Below are 20,343 nucleotides of genomic sequence, written 5' to 3' on the forward strand. Positions count from 1 at the left end.
AAGACACCTCTATTTCACTCCCTAAGCCTGGTCAAGTTTCCTCAAGTCTGAAGTCTGGTCAAGTTTACTCAAGTCTGGTCCTGAAATGACATCTGTAATGAGCGATCTCTTTATTTATTCTGGGAATAGGAAGCATTTGGATCCCATCCAAGCTTTCAATTAACAGACATCCACCCTTTGTGGCATTTTTAAGTGGTGCCGTGCAGAGCGTCTTAAAAAACTTGGAACAGCTGGACCATATTTTAACCAGGTGCCAGGATGTTAATTTACTGACCAGAACTCAGCCAGCTTGTGCAGCAGCTCTGCCATTCCACTGTGTCTTACATTAAACGTTGTACTCAAATCAACTGTGTCTCTTTTTCTTAAGGTTGCAATTGAATTTCTATTGACTCTAAGCTCACCTGAAATGCAGTTAAATAAGAAAATTTTTTGTTTTGGGTTTTTCTGGGTCACATCCAGCAGTTCTCAGGCCTTATTTCTAGTTCTGTGCTCAGGGATCACTACTGGCAAACCTTGGGGACCATCTGTGGTACTGGGAATTGAACCTGGGTCACCCTGAGTACTTTTTTTTTTGGGGGGGGCTACACCCAGTGGTACTCAGAGGTTACTCCTGGCTTTATGTTGAGTTACTCCTGGCAGGCTCGGGGAACTCTATGGGATACTGAGGATCAAGCCTGATTCAGGTGATGCCCCTTAAGTTTTACTTTTTCTTTTGTTTTTGGGTCACACCCGGCGGTGCTCAGGGGCTACTCCTGACTCTGCACTCAGAAATCGTCCCTGGCAGGCTCAGGGACCACATGGAATGCCGAGAATCGAATCACTGTCAGTTCTGGGTTGGCCACATGCAAGACAAATGCCCTACCAATGTGCTATCTCTCTAGCCCCAGCCTTAACCTCTTAACCTCTGTTTTTAAACCATTTAGCTCTCACCTCGAACTCTGCTCCTTTTGGGATGCCCTGTAATTTAACCATCATATAAAAGTGACATGGGGGAGGGAATAAAATTACTGGAAACAGGGTCACTGACATAGGTAATTCCATGAAGACTCTCTCATCTAAGTAAACTGGGGTTTTGTCCTCTGGGAAGAAAGAAAAAAATTCAGGGGAGAGGATTAATCTCAGCTCTATGAGGAATTGTGAAAATTCACCTCACTGACAAAATGCCATGCATCTAGAGTATGTGTCCTCCCTACAGGATCCCTGGGTTCAGTCCTAGCACCAAGGAGTGACTTGTGTGTACCTGCCAGGAGTAATGATACTTGAATGCAGAGTCAGGAGTAATCCAGAACATCAGGTGTGATCCTAAAATAAAATAATAAGATAGTTCAATCCACTGCTGAATTTAGATAAACAAGGCCTATGAAGGTGGGAGTAGTTCCTGAACCCTATAGGTATGTTCACCCCCCAGAAAATAAAATCAACAATAAGGAAAGAAATGAAGGGTTAGTAAGCACAGAAATTTAAAATGTCATGTCTCAAACCACTGATCCACTGATATATATCTATATCTCTTGGTTTTTGAGCCACACCCGGCGGTGCTCAGGGGTTACTCTTGGCTATCTGCTCAGAAATAGCTCCTGGCAGGCACGGGGGACCATATGGGACACTGGGATTCAAACCAGCCACCTTAGGTCCTGGGTCGACTTCTTGCAAGGCAAACACCGCTGTGCTATCTCTCTGGCCCACTACTTTTCTAAAGACCCAGTGCTGAAGAAACAGTTCCAAGTACAGAAGTGCACCTTCATGGGCCAGAGCAATAGTAGTAAGGCACTTGCTTTGCATGAGGCTGACCTGGGTTTTATCACTGGCAGCCTATATGGTCCCCTGAGCACTGCCAGAAGTAATTCCTGAGCTCAGATCCAGGAATAACCCTTGAGCTCACCAGGTGAGCCCGAAGCCTCCTGCCAAAAGAAGTGCATCTTCATGTGGCAGGAAGTCAAGTTTGATTCCTGCACTCTTTGGCTCTCACCGGCACTGTCAGGAGCAACACCCCAATTACTGAACAGGGGATAGTTCCTGGAGTGTCCTAACTTCTGGACTAACTCTGACCTTTGTTTTACTTGTTTTTGAGTCATGTCTAGTAGGGCTCAGAGGTTATTCCCAGTGGTGCCAGAAATTGAACCCAGGTCTTTTGCACGTAAAACATGCAAAACACGTGCAGCTCTTTGCGCTGTTTAGGATTTAGTACTTACCAAAAAAAAAAAAAAAAGACAGAAGAGGGTCAAGAGGGGGCCAAAGTGGGTAGGGTTCTGTCTTGCTCAAGACCAGGAGTGATGCCTGAGTGCTGCTGGGTATAGCCTAAACTTTCTTTTTTTTTTTTTTTTTTTTTTTGGTTTTTGGGCCACACCCGGCGGTGCTCAGGGGTTAATCCTGGCTGTCTGCTCAGAAATAGCTCCTGGCAGGCACGGGGGACCATATGGGACACCGGGATTCGAACCAACCACCTTTGGTCCTGGATAGGCTGCTTGCAAGGCAAACACCAGCCTAAACTTTCTTAAAAAGGAAAAGGGGGCGTCCAGAGGTTACGCTGGCTCTGTACTCAGAAACCACTCCCGGCAGGCTTGGAACCATATGGCATGCCAGAGATCGAATTCGGGTCTGTTCTGGGTTGGCAGTGTGCAAGGCAAATGCCCTACTGATTGATCTGTGTTCGATCCCTGGCACCCTATATGTCTCCCCAAGTACCTCCAGAAGTAATCCCTGAGCACAGATCCAGGAGAAGTCCTGAGCATAGTTGGGTGTGGCTCAAACAAAGAAGTGGGGTAGAGGAGCCAGAGAGACAATACAGAGAGTAGGGAGTTTGCCTTGCACACGTCTAACCTGAGTTCAATGCCTGGCACCCATATAGTACCCAGAGGAAAAGTGAGGAAAACTGAGGAAAAGTGAATATGGCTCAAGAACCAAAAAAAAGAGAGAGAGAGAGAGAGAAAAAAAATGAACTCAAAGTGCTTGCCTTACATGTAGCTGTCCCAGGTTTAATCCCAGTATTGCATATTGTCCCTAAATACTGCCAGGAATGGCCCCTGAGCATAGCCACATGTATCCCAAGTCCCTTCTAAATATATACAGCGAATTTTTGTTTGTTTTTTGGGTCACGTTATGCAGTGTCAGGGGTTACTCCTGGTTCTGTGCTCAGAAATTACTCTTGGCAGGTTCAGGGGACCATATGGAATGCTGATGATGGAACTCCGGTTGGCTATGCTGATTGCAAATGCCTTATCCCTGAGTATCACTCCGACCCCCAGAGAAGAATTTTGGTTGTTCTTTTGTTTTGGGGCCACAATCAGCAATACTCAGGGGTTACTTCTGGCTCTGTGTTCAGGAATTACTGCATTTGCCTTGCACGCAGAAGGAGAGTAGTTCCAATCCCGGCATCCCATATGGTCCCCCATGTCTGCCAGGGGCGATTCCTGAGCATAGAGCCAGGAATAGCACCGAGTGCTGCTGAGTGTGACCCACCCCCCCCCCAAATAATAAGGAATTACTCCTGGCTGTGCTGGGGATCAAACCTAGGTTGACCATGTGCAAGGCAAGTATTTTACCCACTGCACTGTCTCTCTGGTCCCCACGGGGAAGAATTTTTTTTGTTTGTTTGTTTTGGTTTTGGGCCACACCCGGCGGTTGCTCAGGGGTTACTCCTGGCTGTCGGCTCAGAAATAGCTCCTGGCAGGCACGGGGGACCATATGGGACACCGGGATTCGAACCAACCACCTTTGGTCCTGGATCGGCTGCTTGCAAGGCAAACACCGCTGTGCTATCTCTCCGGGCCCACGGGGAAGAATTTTAACTAGAATGATGGCATGGTCAAAATAAACATCTTTTGTTTTTGTTTTTGTTTTTGGGTCACACCCGGCATCGCTCAGGGGTTCCGCCTGGCTCTACGCTTAGAAATTGCTCCTGGCAGGCTCAGGGGACCATATGGGATGCCGGGATTCGAACCGCCGTCCTTCTGCATGCAAGGCAAACGTTTTACCTCCATGCTATCTCCCCAGCCCCAAAATGAACATTTTTGAGACATGTATGCATTTCATATAGTCACCTATGTTTTTCAATTTATTCTCTGTCCTTTCAGTAAGCTAGGCGATTTCAATCAGATTGTTAGGCCCTAACACAAACCTACAGTCAGAATCTTTGGAGGCAAAATATAAACATTTATATCCTTACAAAATCCCTTCCAAAATAGTTGAGATCAAAACCCATTATTTTAGAAAACAGGGCCCAGAGAGATAGCACAGCGGCGTTTGCCTTGCAAGCAGCCGATCCAGGACCAAAGGTGGTTGGTTCGAATCCTGGTGTCCCATATGGTCCCCCATGCCTGCCAGGAGCTATTTCTGAGCAGACAGCCAGGAGTAACCCCTGAGCAACGCCAGGTGTGGCCCAAAAAAACAAAAAAGAAAATAAAGTAATACTAGCAGAGGCCAGAGCGATAGCATAGAGGGGACAATGTACGCCTTACACACAGTCAACCTGGGTTCGATCCCCAGCATCCCATTTGATTCCCTGAACACTGCCATAAGTAATTCCTGAATGCAGAGCTAGGAATAACCCCTGAGCACTGTCAAGTGTAGCCCCAAAACCTAATAAACAAACAAATACATAACACTAGCATTATTTACCATATATATTTTTTCCTCCTGTTTCTTGTGGCATAGATACAACTAGCTAGGGGTGCCTGGGACCACTGACCTAGGTCACACTACTTGTGATAAAACCCAGCAATGTCCCCCCCTACTGGAGTCAATATTGGGCTGATACTGAGGTCAGGGGCGAGAGTGTCCATGCATGTAACTCAGTGAAGACCCAACATGCCGTTGTATTTTCCACAGAAGGGGATGCTGCTTCTGTGCCAGTAAAATGAAAGGAAGTTTTTTCAGAGTTTATTTAGAGGGTTGTTAGCCTTGTTAAAGGAATGTACTCAAGAGGATTGGAATAAGTCCTCTGCACAGCTCTCCCCCACCCCCCACCGCCCCAATGTGCTCTCCAGTCTTTGTTTCTTTTGGAATAAATCCATTTTGTTGTTGGAAACTATTTTTTTCTATTTATATATTGCACCTAGTGTGTGTCTATATAAATAGAATGTGTGTGTATGTGTGTGTGTGTTTGGTTCTACGGCCACACCCAGCTGTGCTCAGGGCTTATTCCTGGCTCTGTGCTGAGCTCACTCCTGGCAGGACTCGGGTGAGGATCAAACCTGGGTGCAAACATCTTATTCTCTCTTTGTGTGTGTGTGTGTGTGTGTGTGTGTGTGTGTGTGTGTGTGTGTGTGTGTGTGTGTGTGGCTTTTTTTGGTTTGTTATTTGTTTTTGAGTCAGACCTATTAGTTCTCAGAGGCTACATCTAGCATGGTGTTTGGGGTCTCTTCTGGCACTGCCCAAGGAACCATGCAAAGCTGTGCACTGGAATCAGGGCTGAGTGAATATTCCACTCTTAGCCCTGTTACCTCTCTTCACTCTCTTTAGAATGGAATGGGAGACTCTTCTTCCTTCCTTCCTTCCTTCCTTCCTTCCTTCCTTCCTTCCTTCCTTCCTTCCTTCCTTCCTTCCTTCCTTCCTTCCTTCCTTCCTTCCTTCCTTCCTTCCTTCCTTCCTTCCTTCTTTCCTTCCTTCCTTTCTCCAGGGGTCACTCTTTTGGTTTTTGGGTCACACGTAGCTGCACTCAGGGTTTACTCCTGGCTCTATGCTCAGAAATCACTCCTAACAGGCTCAGGGGACCATATGAAATGCCAGGATCCGAACCACTGTCCTTCTGCATGCAAGGCAAACGCCCTACCACTGTGCAATCTCTCCGGCCCCAGGGGTTACTCTTAGCTCAATGCTCAGAAGTTACTCCTGGCAGACTCAGGTGACCATATGGGGTGTCGAAGATCAAACCCAGATTGACCACATTCAAGGCAAACACTTGCCAAACCTCTGTGCTATTGCTCTAGCTCCTCTTTTTTGTTTGTAGTCCACACTCACTGATGCTCAGTGCTTAATCCTGGCTCTGTGCTCAAAAATGATCCTTGAGGGGCCGGAGCGCTAGCATCACGGGTAGGGCCCTTGCCTTGATCGCAGCTGACCCAGGATGGACCGTGGTTCGAATCCCAGCAACCCATAGGTCCCCTGAGACTGCCAGGAGCGATTTTGATTTCTGAGCACAGAGCCAGGAGTAACCCCCAGGGCCGCTGGGTATGGCCCTACTTAAAAAAAAAAAAGTGATCCCTGACAGTGCGTTGGGGAAACTCATTATATATATAATATGAAACTCATATATATATACATATATACATATATACATATATATATATATATATATATATATATATATATATATATATATATATATATATATATATATATATATACACACACTGTGGTGGGTGGTGGGATTCCAAAGTGACTTGACAGGTTGCATGACAAGTTCCTTAATCGCTGCATTCTCTCGCCCAGCCCCTTAACTCCAAACCTCAATATTGACTTCAACTGTCATTCTAGAAAACAAACTCTGGGATTACTGTTCCAAGGCACAAAGAAACTCTGACGGTAGCCTCTGGTCTCCATTACACCTCCATAGAGGCCCCTGGCCTCCAGGGTTTAGGACTAATCAGTGCTTCCCGGTCAGGGGGGATCTGCCTCGAGCTGCCTTGCAGCATTCTGCAACCCGCAATTGCAATCCGTTGCAATCCAAGCAACATGCTCTGCCCATGCACCGGAGAATTCGGGGCGGACAGACCCGGAGGGGCCTACACGGCTGTAAGGTCAGGGGTGGAGACTACAAATAGCTCAGTGCCTTGAGTTCCGGGACAAGAACCGTGTCCAAAGGCGCCTGAGTCACCACCACCAACCTAAGCTCCTTGGGCAGGCCGGAAGCCACCGAACCCGCTTCCCTTAACAGAGAAGGGAGCTCTAGGGACTACAACTCCCGGCAAGCTCTGGGTGGCTGGATTTAACCCTTCAGGGCCCGCGGCTCCCGGGCATCCCGCCTCTGCCTTTTACCTGGCTGCTGCAGGGTGAGATTTGGGGCAACTGAGAATGGGTTCTTTGATTTCAGGCGTGTGTGAGAGTGCATGTTCTATTGATTCCTTTATTGAAGAGCTAGGATGTGTGTGTCTACCTGATTTTCTTATAAAGGGACAATTTAGAATGAGATTCTAAATTAGAATGCTTTTTTGTTTGTGTGTGTTGGGGACCCAATACCAACTTTCTGAGTCAGGGTTTTTCTGATCATCCTGCTGGGGAGGCTGGGAGGGTGTGTGTAAATATATTCTTGGAGCTTTAGGAATAACCGCATCCTTTGGACTAGAAGGTTTAGAATTTGGATGCTTGGTCTTTCATGGTGGCCCCTCCCAAGGGCCACCAGTGAGGTCCCTCCCTTTGTCTGGCTTGAATGACCACTGGCTCATGGAAAGTGTGGGTGAGGGGTATAAGACTGACATTTCCCCACCCTGAAGACACTAGGCTGGAGACAATAGAAATGTGTGTTAGGATCCTTTTATCTGACTATTCTTTTTCTTTATTGTGCAGTTCCAGTTGAGGGGGGCAGGGACTGTAAGTATTGAGGGTTTAGGCTGTGGGTGGGGGTCAGTGCTCCTTGTTTCAGGTCAGGGGGCAGTACAGGGGCTGTTACTATTTGACCTTTCATGGTTCCCAGACTCTGCTTTTACTATCTTACTTCACAAGCTGCTTCCCCATCCCTCCTTAGCCTTCTAGAATCTGAAGCTGGGGCCAGAGCAATTGTGTAGCCGGTAAGATGCTTGCCTTGCAGGTGGCCAACCCCAGTTCGATCCCTGTCATCCCATGTGGTCCTCTGAGCACAGAGCCAGGAGTAACCCCTGAACACTATTGGATGTGGCCCTAAATCAGCAAGCAAAGAAACAAACAAAAATACTCCCCCTAAAAAATAACCATGAGTCTGAAGCTGCTATAAAAAAGAACTTGAGGACCTAGAGTGCCAGAATCCTTTTCTTTGCCTCCCCTCTTAATCACAGGGTTGCTGGCAAGCTTCCTCCTCTCCCAGGAGATTAACTCTCCCCTGCAGGACAAGCTCGGGCTTCCTGCTCCAGTCCCCAAAAGAGCCATTGTTCTGGCAGACAGAGAAGACCTTGGGGCTGGATCTCTGAGCCCTCAGAGTCCAGGAGAGTGTGGCCGCCCAGTTCTGTATCTCTTCTTTCTCACTCACCCTTCCCACCGCCAATTGGCAACTGCCCCTGCCCCCGCCCCTTTACACCCAGAATCCCCCGGCTATTTAAACAGAGATGGTGCCCCCATCTGCACACTGCCCTGTGGCCACTGCACATCATGCCTCCCAAGAAAGATGTTCCCGTGAAGAAACCCACCGGCCTGGCTCTGGGCAAACCTATGGCCAAGCCAGCGCTGGGGTCTTCTCCAGCCAAGACCAAGTCTGAACCTGGCTCCACTGTCCCCGAGAAAAGCCAGGATCCTCCCCTCGATCTCTCCAAAGTGGTGGTAAGTCTCCCTGGAAAGTGAAGACAGAATAGAATGTGAAGGGGTGGGTCCTAGGGTGGGATTCAGTCAGGGAGTTAGCAGGTATCTTGAAAGAGGAAGGCAGGGCAGCAAGAATACGAGGTACCCCACTTGAAAACAGCCAGCTTTATGACTCTACTGTTTTCTACCTTTTTCTCCCTCTATCCAGCCTCCCTTCCTTGCACTGATCCTGGTACTCCTGGAGGGACTGTGGGATGGGGAACATCTGGGCAGGAGCAGCTCTAAAGTGAAAAAATGGGGAGCCACCGCAGGCGCCCTTCTGCAGCCCAAAGGGAGGGTTGGAGAGGACAGACTAGTCAGACAATCACAGCTGGGGGCAGGGGTAAATTTAGCCTTTGTTCAGCCCCCAGTTATGTGAGGGATGTAAGGCTCAGGCCTGGAGGGAGGGAAACAGGTGGTGGGATTAACCCTGTTCCCAGGAAACCCTCCCCCCTATAATTCCTCCTCTTGGGATTCTCCCAAGGCCCCTGGCTGGGTTCCTTTAGGCCCCTCCCCAGAAGTGCTGCCAGCTGGTTGGGAGGAGGGCTGGTGGGGGTGGAAGAGGCTCACCCTACCTCACCTGCTCTCTCTTCTTCCACAGATCGAGTTTAACAAGGACCAGCTGGAGGGTGAGGAGGAGCTGGTCCCCTAAGTCTCTTTGGTTTTGGTCCACACTCTGTGGTGCTCAGGGCTTACTCTTGGCTTTGTGCACAAGGATAACCACTGGTAGGAATTGGGAGGCTATTTGTGGTGCCAGGGATCAAACCTGGGTTGGCTGTGTGCAAGGCAAACACCCTACTCGATGAACTGAATTATCTTTCTGGCCCTCAGACCCTCTTCCTATTCCCTCACTCTGTCCCAATCTAGAAAGTTCCCACATCTGTCCCAGTTCTGTTCAACTCTTGTAGTTTCTGACCTCTCTTCTGTCTGGGGCTGATGGGAATGAACCTCTGGTCAATACTGATCCATCCTTTTATTTCAGAGTTCAAGGAAGCATTTGAGCTGTTTGACCGAGTTGGGGATGGCAAGATCCTGTACAGCCAGTGTGGAGATGTGATGAGGGCGCTGGGCCAGAACCCCACCAATGCTGAGGTGCACAAGGTCCTGGGGAACCCCAAGAATGATGGTGAGAAACTCCTGGAACAATATGGAGTTTTATTTATTTAATTATTTATTTATTGCTTTCCACACCCGGCAGTGCTCAGGGGTTACTCTTGGCTCTGCACTTTTAGGAATCACTGCTGATAGGCTTGGAGCATCAGGGCTTGGGGGACCATATAGGATGCCAGGAATTGAACCTGAGTTCTCTGTGTGCAAGGCAAATGCTCTGCTCACTGGATTATCTCTCAGGTCCCAATGTAGTTTTTTTTGTTTTGTTTTTGCTTTTTGGGCCACATCCGGTGATGCTCAGGGGTTACTCCTGGCTATGTGCTTAGAAATTGCTCCTGGCTTGGGGGACCATATTGGACGCTGGGGGATCAAACCACGGTCCGTCCTGGGTCAACTGCCTGCAAGGCAAACGCCCTACTTCTGTGCCATCGCTCCAGTCCCAATATTGGGTTTTGTTCAGGGGTAGCACTAATGAGGGAAGTTGGATGGGGTGTCTCTAGACTTGCATGATGATCTAATACAGGCAGAACAACATCCTGAAGGTTGGACAGATCAAAGCCTTTCTGGTAGAAAAGGAAGGTGGGGCCTGGTGACCCCAAGTGACCGCTCCTTCACCTGTCTAATCTCCAGAGCTCAAGTCCCGGCGTGTGGATTTTGAGACTTTCCTGCCCATGCTCCAGACAGTGGCCAAGAACCGGGACCAAGGCACCTATGAAGACTACCTGGAGGGGCTCCGGGTGTTTGACAAAGAAGGCAACGGCAAAGTCATGGGGGCCGAGCTCAGACATGTTCTCACCACCTTGGGTGAGGCCCCCTGTGGGGTTAGGGAGCACCAGGGTGGAGGGGGACTTGGGTCCCAGGAAGCAACATCATGAAAAGAGTCCATCGCTGTGCTGGAGATCAGAGCCAGGGTGGAAGCTGAGGGCTCCATCCTATAGAGGCTAAGGCAAGAGCCACAGAAATGCTTCCCACAGGGTTGAGGAAAGGGCATGAGACAGGAGCCCTTTCCCTTGTAGGAGAGAGGCTGTGTGACCTGTGATTTGACGTCCTTTGAACTCTCTGGACTGATTTTAGGGGGCGGGGGCTCTCCAAGATTCACCACTTGTAGGTGAGATGAAAAGCAAGATGGAGAAACACATCCAAAGCATTTTCGATTTGGCCATACTTTGCTCTGTGCTTGGGTCAGGGATCACTTACAGCTGCACTGAGAGTGGGGTGGCTAAGACTATACAGAGTTCCTGGGATCAAACCCAGGTCGGGTCGTTGTGCAAGACTTTCCTCACACTCAAACCCGTGTAAGGAAAGGAGTCTTGGGGGTGTTGGGTGGAGAATTGCTTCTGGCAAGTCTAAGGGGCTGAGACCATGCTGATGTGGGTTCAGGGGAGAAGATGACGGAGGAGGAGGTGGAGACGGTTCTGGCAGGCCACGAGGACAGCAATGGCTGCATCAACTACGAAGGTGAAGGGACAGAAAGGGGGAGCCGGGCACTGGGGTGTAGGGGGGCTGAATGTCTCTGATGCCCCAACTTTTCCCTCTTCTCTGCAGCTTTCCTGAAGCACATCCTGAGCGTCTGAGCTCTGGAGCATCTTCTCATCGCCTCGCCTCGGGAGGCCCCTCTCGGCCTGGGGGAGCAAAGCAAGCAAGCAAGCAAGCAAGGAAGCAAGCGAGTCTTCAAGTCCTGGCAACTCCCCAGTTTTTCCTCCACCTCAGCCTGAGGGGGGCCGGCGGAATCGCGTTCCTGCCACTAGGAGGCCGCCTAGAGTTTTCAAATAAAGAGCCGGTTCCTCCTTGGGCCTCCGACTGTCGCTTTCTTAGGGGTGCGATCTCGAATGGGGGGCGCGCTCGTTTTCCTCATTGCACCGGGCGGGGATCCCAGGGATACTACATCAGGACGCCCGCAGGTAGAGCCGGGCCCGGAAAGGCGGGAACCTCGGGAGGCCACGCCCACCAGGGCAATGCTGGCTCTCGATTGGCTGGTGCCGGTAATAACGCCACGCCTACCACCGGGCCTGTTGACTCGCGATTGGCTGATGCTTGGGTGACGTCACGGGGCGGGGCCTGCCAGAACCAGGGCTGGGCCGGGACCCGGAGCCATTACTGCAGGAAAAAGGTCCCGCAGAGCCGAGCAGCCAAGATGGTGGGGCCCGGGCTGGGTGGGAGGATGAGCGAAAATCGGGGCGACGGGCGGGCTGGGAAGTCTGGGGGTAGGAATAGAAGCTAAGTAGACTGATGAAGAGGGATCTGAGAGCCGGGGAGTCTGCAGATCGAGGTTGGGAGGTCTGGGGTCCCATCCTGGGGAACCTGTGGGGATGGGATGGAAATTGGGGAGAGGTGGGTGGGGGTTTGGGGGTTTGCAATTGAGGTGCTGATTGCTCCCCTCTTCTCCGAGCAGTGTGACTTCACCGAAGATCAAACCGCAGGTGGGTGATCTCTGGACTCCCCCACCCCACTCTATAGGCCTTGCTTAGGGAGAGGGACACCTCTGGCCCCACCCCAACCTGTCATAGCTTCCGGGGAGCACTTAACTTTCTGGATGCCCCGCACCCCTTCTTCCTTCCTGGATCTTCCCATTTTCTTTTCTCACTCTTTCTTCCTCCCTCCCTCCCCTTTCACTCTAGATCTGAGCCCCAAGCACTGGGTGAGTCTCAGGTGGTGTGTCTGTGACAGCCTAGTCACCCCCCCCCCCCCGCCTGCTCTGTGTGCCTTTTGGGGGTGTGTGTGTACTAAGTTGCCTGCACCCCTCTCCTCTGTCCTTTAATCAGCGACCTCTGTCCCTCCTCTCTTGTGGCCAACCTTCCTCTCCCAGCTTGGAGTTGAGCATTGTTAAGAGTGGTGACCTGGTTATTTTGTGAAAATGGAAACGAGGGGTGGGGGGTTAGTCGATGAGACTTGGTTGCTGTTCTCCCAAAAGGAGGAATGTCTAGTGGTCGGCCAGCCAGGATGACCCTAATCCCAGACTGCTGCTCCCACTTCCTTATAAGGCCAGGACCCAGCCGTGGGGCGGTGGCAAATTCCTGCCCTGAGAGGTAGTGAAGGGGGTGGTGGCAAGAAGGCCTGCAGCAGGCCGAGGGGAGCTGTGGCTCTCTGGGGGACATCTGAGCAACCCGGGGACACTGGATCCCTCTTCTCAGTCTTGGTGTACGTTGGCACATCAGGTTTCCTTAGGGCGACCCAGGTTGATAGCCCAGAGCCTGCTGTATGTTTGTATTCCCGCTTGGTGCCTGCCCAGTCCTGAGGTTTATCTGAACCCACAGAGTTCAAGGAGGCCTTCCAGCTGTTTGACCGTACAGGGGATGGCAAGATCCTGTACAGCCAGTGTGGAGACGTGATGAGGGCACTGGGCCAGAACCCCACCAACGCCGAGGTGCTCAAGGTCCTGGGGAATCCTAAGAGTGATGGTGAGGGTTCCTAAGAACAAACTCCTCTTGGTAGTGGTGGACCCACCTATGCTCACCCAGTTATTCTAGTAGGTCATGTCTTAGCTAGCAGGACCCAGGAGTCCTGTTCTGTGTGTAGAGTGGGGATTCCCTGTTGATCCCCTCATAAGTTTTTTTTTTCACCTCCTGTGTGCAGAGATGAATGTGAAGGTGCTGGACTTTGAGCACTTCCTGCCTATGCTGCAGACAGTGGCCAAGAACAAGGACCAGGGCACCTATGAGGACTATGTTGAAGGCCTTCGGGTGTTTGACAAGGAAGGAAATGGCACCGTCATGGGTGCTGAAATCCGGCATGTTCTTGTTACTCTGGGTGAGGCTGAGCCCCACTTCTTGAGCTCAGGTTCCTCCTTTGGCTGCTTCTCCTTGCGTTTCTAGGAAACGTGCCATATTCTCTCTCTCCACAGGTGAGAAGATGACCGAGGAGGAGGTTGAGATGCTGGTGGCCGGGCACGAAGACAGCAATGGTTGTATCAACTATGAAGGTGAGGGATGAACTGGGGCCCTTAATAGGAAAGCAGCTAAAAGGGGCAGGTCCAGTGGCACATAGTCTGTGGCTTGGCCTTGAAGTGCCAGGAGGCAAGAGGCAGGGCTCAGCCCAGCCCACAAGTGGGGGATGGGGAGGCATGACAAGGAAAGGGGTATGTGGGAAGGGACATAAATGGAATATCTGTCCTCCCCAACAGCCCCCTTCACCCCATGTGTGTGTCTTGTCTTCACCATGAATGTCTCTTCCTTCCTGCAGCATTTGTGAGGCATATCCTGTCGGGGTGACGGGCCCATGGGGCGGGTACGGCTTGTCCCAGCCTCTCCTTCTCTAGTTGACCCCCCCGCCCTGGTGTTTCCTTCCTGGCCTTTTGCTCTGTGACCCCTGCCCTCCCCTACTACCATCTGATTTCATCCTGGCATGTTTTTGCATGGGGCTATAGGGGGTGGGGTGGGCAGCAGCGGGGCTCTAAAGATGAAGACAGCCTGAGGAGTACGGTACCTCCTGTCCTAAATTGGGCTCTGTGGCCCAGGGAATTTGGACCAGCCTATTCAGTCTTGCTTTAGGGCAATCCTCTGTCCTGGAGCAAGGCTGGCTGGCATGGGGGTGGTTGTCTGCCCCGAGGTGCTGCAACAGGCTGGTCTTTGCCTTTCCTTTCCTGCTGGGCAGCTTGGAGGTACCTAACCCAGAACTGTCTCCTGCCAGTGGCTGATGGTAGCTGTAGGCGTAGTTGAGACTTTTCCTGCCTCTGCTGTGTTGCTGCTGCCGAGGGGGGCGGGACACTAACAGCCAGGGGAGGGGAACTGGGGGCCGTAGACTGATCAGACTCAAGGTGACACCTCTGCAAACCGACCCCCAAGTTGGTTTCTGGGGTCGTTCCTTAGGCCACTTTTGTGGTCTTGTGGTCTCCTGCCCCTGGTTGGCCCTTCCCCTCAGCCCTGCCGCAGACCTCACCTCTCTCTCCTTTCGGCAGAACTCGTCCGCATGGTGCTGAATGGCTAAGGATTCCAGTATTCCAGACCAGCTTACCCAAGACTGCGGGAGCCCCAGGCTTCTCCGATTCCTGTCACAGCACCTTTCCTAGCCTGCCTCTTGAGGTGATATTGGCCATCAACACTCACAAATAAATTTGCTTTCTATGCCCTGAATTTGGTTCTGTTTCCCCAGTGAATGGGAGTTACGGTGAGAGTTTGGGTTCTGTAGCAAGTGACTGGAGAAAGTTGGGGAGTCAGTGTCCCACATGTGGGAAAGGCTGGCTCCAATAGGGCTGTGCATACAAGCAGCTCATCTTTGTTCCCTGTCCCTGGGCCCCTCATCTCCTGAAGCTAAGCCCTTTCCCCCCACCTCCTCCCCATCATCTTTGTGGGGGAATGAATCTGGAAACTGCTGAACTGCTGAGGCCCTGGGCTGTTAAGAACAAGAAGCAGGTGAGATGCTGGCCTCACCCCTAATAAGGGAAGGAATGAAGCTACTGCTTCTGAGGGTGATGTAAAACTTCAGGTAGTAAGGGCAGCCTTTCAAATCCACACAGCTCTTTTTTTTTGTTGTTGTTTTGTTTTGTTTTTTGAGTCACACACACAGGGGTTACTCCTGGCTGTCTGCTCAGAAATAGCTCCTGGCAGGCACGGGGGACCATGTGGGACATCGGGATTCGAACCAACCACCTTTGGTCCTGGATCGGCTGCTTGCAAGGCAAACACCGCTGTGCTATCTCTCCGGGCCCCCACACAGCTATTTTTAAAGTCAGTGAGCCTCTGCCCCTTGTCTCCCAAGTGGCCCAGCCCTGACAGCTGCGTGTCCATGGGTGGAGCAGGCTGTTTCAGGCCTGGGTGTGCTACCCGTTATGAGCCCCTCTGAAGGGCTCTAGGTACTTGCCCCAGCCCCAGTCCCAGCCCCAGCTCTGACAGCCACAGGTAAAGAGAGAACACAAGCATCCACAAGATGGAACTGAAAGCAAATTAATTTATAAAAAAAAAAAAAAAAAAAAAAAAAAAAAAAGGAAAGAAAATTTACAGAAAACTTTTGAACAGAAGGAAGGTGCCAAGACGCAGGGGAAGAGAAACAAGGACATGAGGAACACAGGGCCTGGTGGGGAGACCAAGAACAGGCTGAAAAGCCTGGGTCACGCCTGCCTCACTTGAAGGGTGAGAAGGCAAAAGGGCTGGTACAGGAGGCACTGAAATCCCAGGAGCAGAACCGAGCTTCAAAACGGGGTTAGTTTTGCCGTAGGCCAGGGAACCCCTTCTCTGACAGCTGCTCTGGAGCTTCCTGTGTCCTCAATCAGGAACCCCCTAGTTACCAATCAAGGGTCTGATGATGGCCTTGGTGGGAGGAGGAGGTTCGGGGTGACCCACTGAGTCATAAGAAGGAGGTGCTTAAGTGCTTTTTGACAATCTCAGGATTTGACAGCGTCCCCTCTCCACACTGCCCGGGAGCCCACGGGTCTCCCGCCTACCACAGGAGTCCCCAAAGAAGTTTCCCCACCAAATACACATATGCTGACATCAACTATGCAGGCGCCTTTTAAAAACACAAGAACTGACACTGAGGGGACAGTGGTGGTGAGCTGGACCTACAATAGCAACACTGGGGAAGCAGCAGGAGAGGTTAGTAGGAGTAAGTGGATGGGGAGAGTGTGGGGGTTGAGGAGTTCACTAATAAGGGGCTGCTGGGGACAGACTGCACCCTATTCTATCCCCAGAGCTCTCCCCAGAGCTTAACTCCCCTTTCCTAAAACTCACCTCTCCAAACAATGTAAAGGTTCATTTTTTGTGAGTGGAGGGAGTGCCAATGTGGGCTTTTGAAATCTACTATTTAAAGGGCTTGATTTTTTTTTTCTTTTTTATCCATAAAAAAATGCAGTAGTTTTGAAGGGGGAGGGGTGCACCCTTCGAAGTGGTTAATTAGAACCTCATAGAAACACCTTCCCCCAGCCCTTTGAGGGCAGCACCCCCATCCTATCCTCTCTCACAGACGTCAGAAACATCTTGACACAAAAGTCCTCGAGTAATCCGATATAAAAAAACGCGCCAGGCAGGCGTGCTGGGGGCTTTGGAGGGGCAGGAGCTTTCCTTACGTAGTGATGACCTCTCCGAGGCTGGGGAAGGGTCCCCGTGGTGGGGAGAGCACTGTTCCTGGAACCTTCGTCCACGGGGGTGAGGGACAGATGTCTGGCAGGTTCCTCACTGTGGAGGGGGCACAGGGGTGACTGTGCCGGGGCTGGGGGCCGTAGGGTCCGGAGGCAGGGGTGTGCCTGGGTCTGTGGAGAAAAGGAAGGTGAATCAGATCGCGGGAGCACGAAGGCTGGAGACCCAGGCCACCGCAGACAACCAGACCTGGCACGGCATGCAATGTCGATGGATGAGGTGTGGACAGTGTGCAACTTCTCTCCCAGACCCCGCTTCCATCTCACATTGGGAACACTGAGAAGCCCAAATATTTCTCTTGGCCTGAAGGGAACTCTCTGGGTGTGCGGGACATTTGAGCGTGACCAGAATAAGCAGAGGGGGGTGCCAATGAGCATGCAGACAGGCAGCTAGCTTTTCCAGGTTTACAACTGAGATGTTCTGTGGCACAGGAGTCGTCCGTGACCCACCATGAAAGGCCCCGTCATCCCCGAAGTGGCAGCTGTCAAGCCGGGGAGTGGCGAGGGACAACCAGAGGCCCCTCCTCCCGTATTCTAATTGTACTAGAGCATTCAGAGAGGATTGTGCAAGCTCCAGCGCCCTCGCCCTTTCACGCCCCCCTACGTAGACCCTTTGCCCTCGCCCTTCTCCCCTCCAGGACCCTTCTCACCTGGCAGTGGGCTGGCACTGGGCAGGAGGTTGCCCTGAACAGCTGCCACAATGGCAGGGCTCTGGGCTGCGGCGGATCCGAGCCCCGGCCCGAGAGGCAAGGAAGATGGCATGGTGGTGGTCGCCGGCAGGTTAGGATGTAGAGGGTTCGCCATGGACACAGGCAGGTTAGGTGGGGGGAGAGTGCCCGGGGCAAATGGGAGATGGTGGTGATGCCCATGCAGGTTAGGAGGAGGGGGAAGGTTAATACTGATGGAGTCGGCTAGGCTACCAAATGGGATGATGGATGGAGCAGGAGGAGGAGGAGGCGGCATGCCAAAAGGCAAACCCAAAGGAGCATTACCCGCCACGCCTGGGTGCCCGCTGCCTGGCACTGCCCCTGGCATCATTGAGGGAGGAGTTTGTTGGTTGGGAAACGGTGAGGGGCCTGGGAATGAGAGAAGATGGAGACAGTTAAGGGCCTGAACACAGCACTCACTTCCCCATTCCCTTTGATAGCAAGGACATCAGCCCCTCCAGTGCTGCCTTCCCTTTTCTGGCGACAGGAAGCAACTGGAACCAAGTCCCAGAGCTCTGGATATGACCGTGGGCACATGTATAGAAATGGAGACACATTGTCATTGTATGCTTGAAATCCAACTATGAAGGACTTGTAATTCACAATGGTTTCAATAAAAATTTATAAAAAAAAAAAAGTGATGAAAGACATACAAAGAAAAACATAGTGAATAAGAAAAGCTAACTTCAAAAAAAAAAAAAAAAAGATGGGGCCGGAGAGATAGCATGGAGATAAGGCGTTTGCCTTTCATGCAGAAGGGTGATGGTTCGAATCCTGGCATCCCATATGGGCCCCCGTGCCTGCCATGGGCGATTTCTGAGCATAGAGCCAGGAGTAACTCCTGAGCGCTGCCGGGTGTGACCCAAAAACCAAAAAAAAAAAAAAAAAAGAAAAAGAAAAAAAAAGATAATCAGTTCTATTTTCTCTCTCCTTCAAAGAGGGCTGGCTCATTCACTATATCCTACTCCTTAGCAAGTTTCTGGGCCCATCCCTCACTTACCATGGGGTCCAGGGGGGGGTACCCCTGGTGGGACTGCCCCGGGTTGAGGGGCTCCAACTGGCTGCTGCTGCTGTGGCACGGCTGTTGGCCCCGCCTGCCCGATCTGTTCAGAGGGGCCTAAGCTCCCTGGAGGGGCCCCACTGCCGGCAGGTGCAGGGGCCACAGAGGCCTGAGCCATAGCCAAGCCATGGACCGTGGGCGGCCCAGTGGCCCCTGCAGGCAGGATGGGCTGCGACCCGGGGGGCAGGACGGGCGGGGGCTGTTGCTGCTGCTGGTGCATTTGCTGGAAGTGCTGCTGCCGGGCCCGCATCTCGGCATACTTCAGCTGCTCCATGTGGAAGGCTTGTCTGTCAGCCAGAAGCTGCTGCCTCTGATACTCCAGCTGTAAATGCCAAGTGATATGGTCACCCAGGTTCGGAAGGTACCGTCTGCCTCCACACAGCTCGTTCTTGTCTTCTGACAAATGCAGTCTCCACCTGACTTCCTGCAGTAGATCTAAACCCTGATCGAGGCCTCCTGTGTCCTCCCTGCCCCTTTACCTGCCATGGCTTCTTGCAACAATGAGGCTACTTTGGGCCTTGCTCATTTATTCTGGCTGCAAACTTTTTTTGGGGGGGGGCACACCTGTTGACACAGTCAAAGATTACTCCTGGCTCTCTGCTCAGAAATTACCCTTGGTTGGGTCAGGGGATCATATGGGATGCTGAGGATCAAAACTAGGTTGGCCATGTGCAAGACAAATGCCCTACCCACTGTGCTATTGTTTTGGCCCCTGGCTGAAAAGCTTTTTTGTTTGGGGGCTAAATCTGGCTATGCCCAGGAATCACCCCTGGCAGGCTTCGGAGAATATAAAGGATGCCAAGATGGCTATACTCATTGCTCTGGCTCTTGGCCCCAAAGCTTTCACCTTGTCATTACTTGATCTGGAAAACCTTTCTTCTTGCCAATGACTTTTCTCTTCCCCTTTCTTCCTATGTTAGCTAAAAATGCACCATTCTTAGAAGTTATTCTAAATCAACTCACTAGTCTCTGAGCCTTAGTCAAGACATAATTTGAAGCCTCTTTGAACTTGTCACATATGTATATTATGTGTGTGTATTTATTTTGAATCCAAGTACTGAACAAGGGCCTCGTATGTGCAAAGCACAATGAGCTGCACCTATCATTGAGCTGCAGCCCCAGTGAGATACAACCAACATATGAAACTGGGTTTTTTGTTAGTGATACTGTGGGACTATTTGTTTCTGTGCTGAAGAGTGACCCCTGGTGGTGTTTGGGGAATCATGTGCGTGCTGGGTATTCAGCCAAGGATATGGTTCCAAATGCAGATCAAATGTCTTCACCTGCACAAAAAACTATGAAGTTTCTGTACTTTATATTTATTTGCCTTATATTATCGTACATCTGCCTCTTATTTGAACTGGAAATTCTATGGGGCAGGAGCCCTGTCTTCTATTATTTTTTTTTGATTGCTTTTATTTCTGGTCACACCCGTTGATGCTCAGGGGTTACTACTCTTGGCTAGGGGAACCATATGGGACGCCAGGGGTTCAAACCATGGTCCATCCCAGGTGAGCGTGGGCAAGGCAGACGACTTACTCTTGCACCACCACTACAGCCCCTTTTATTCTTTTTTGTTTGTTTGTTTGTTTTTGGTTTTTGGGCCACACCTGTTTGATGCTCAGGGGTTACTCCTTGCTATGCGCTCAGAAATCGCTCCTGGCTTGGGGGACCATATGGGTCACGGTCCGTCCTACGCTAGCACTTGCAAGGCAGACAGACACCTTACCTCCAGCACCACCTTCCCAGCCCCCCTTCTCTTCTTTATTATATGATCTCAAAGCACGATTCTCTCTCTATTATATAATCTCAAAGCACGATTCTCTCTCTCTCTCTCTCTCTCTCTCTCTCTCTCTCTCTCTTCTCTCTCCTCTCTCTCTCTCTCTCTCTCTCTCTCTCTCTCTCTCTCTCTCTCTCTCTCTCTCTCTCTCTCTCTC

At 51.1% G+C, this 20,343-nt stretch overlaps 4 protein-coding genes across 13 annotated transcripts in view; 3 read left to right on the forward strand and 1 right to left on the reverse strand.

The window, feature by feature from the left end:
* Nucleotides 1–20,343, forward strand: part of ESYT1 (extended synaptotagmin 1) — a 224,043-nt gene that overhangs the window by 27,100 nt on the left and 176,600 nt on the right. The gene's annotated exons all lie outside the window — the stretch shown is intronic.
* Nucleotides 6,880–11,366, forward strand: MYL6B (myosin light chain 6B). Of its 2 annotated transcripts, XM_049784084.1 has the most exons (8): nt 6,929–6,989; nt 7,504–7,527; nt 8,233–8,445; nt 9,065–9,092; nt 9,446–9,589; nt 10,204–10,377; nt 10,954–11,031; nt 11,119–11,366. In XM_049784084.1, the coding sequence occupies exons 3-8, from the start codon at nt 8,278–8,280 to the stop codon at nt 11,145–11,147; spliced, it is 621 nt and encodes a 206-aa protein (XP_049640041.1). In that variant the 5' UTR covers nt 6,929–6,989; nt 7,504–7,527; nt 8,233–8,277; the 3' UTR covers nt 11,148–11,366. The 2 variants fall into 2 exon arrangements, with proteins under 2 accessions (XP_049640042.1, XP_049640041.1); XM_049784085.1 differs by lacking the exon at nt 7,504–7,527 and having other exon boundaries at nt 6,880–6,989.
* On the forward strand, nt 11,646–14,642 carry MYL6 (myosin light chain 6). Of its 2 annotated transcripts, XM_049784095.1 has the most exons (7): nt 11,646–11,710; nt 11,966–11,993; nt 12,828–12,971; nt 13,147–13,320; nt 13,415–13,492; nt 13,753–13,797; nt 14,468–14,642. In XM_049784095.1, exons 1-6 carry the CDS (start codon nt 11,708–11,710, stop codon nt 13,779–13,781), a joined length of 456 nt encoding a protein of 151 aa, XP_049640052.1. In that variant the 5' UTR covers nt 11,646–11,707; the 3' UTR covers nt 13,782–13,797; nt 14,468–14,642. The 2 variants fall into 2 exon arrangements, with proteins under 2 accessions (XP_049640052.1, XP_049640051.1); XM_049784094.1 differs by lacking the exon at nt 13,753–13,797.
* Nucleotides 16,513–20,343, reverse strand: part of SMARCC2 (SWI/SNF related, matrix associated, actin dependent regulator of chromatin subfamily c member 2) — a 28,514-nt gene continuing 24,683 nt past the window's right edge. For 3 of the 7 annotated variants that reach the window (XM_049783977.1, XM_049783976.1, XM_049783975.1), the window contains 2 exons: nt 18,347–18,728; nt 16,767–17,715 (listed from right to left, as the gene is read on the reverse strand). In XM_049783977.1, coding sequence (XP_049639934.1) covers nt 17,240–17,715; nt 18,347–18,728 — 858 coding nt within the window. In that variant the 3' untranslated portion in view covers nt 16,767–17,239. The other 4 variants (XM_049783979.1, XM_049783978.1, XM_049783981.1 and 1 more) reach the window with 2 other exon arrangements.

Source organism: Suncus etruscus, chromosome 11 (genome assembly GCF_024139225.1).
Source record: "Suncus etruscus isolate mSunEtr1 chromosome 11, mSunEtr1.pri.cur, whole genome shotgun sequence".
In the NCBI taxonomy this organism is placed as follows: domain Eukaryota; kingdom Metazoa; phylum Chordata; class Mammalia; order Eulipotyphla; family Soricidae; genus Suncus; species Suncus etruscus.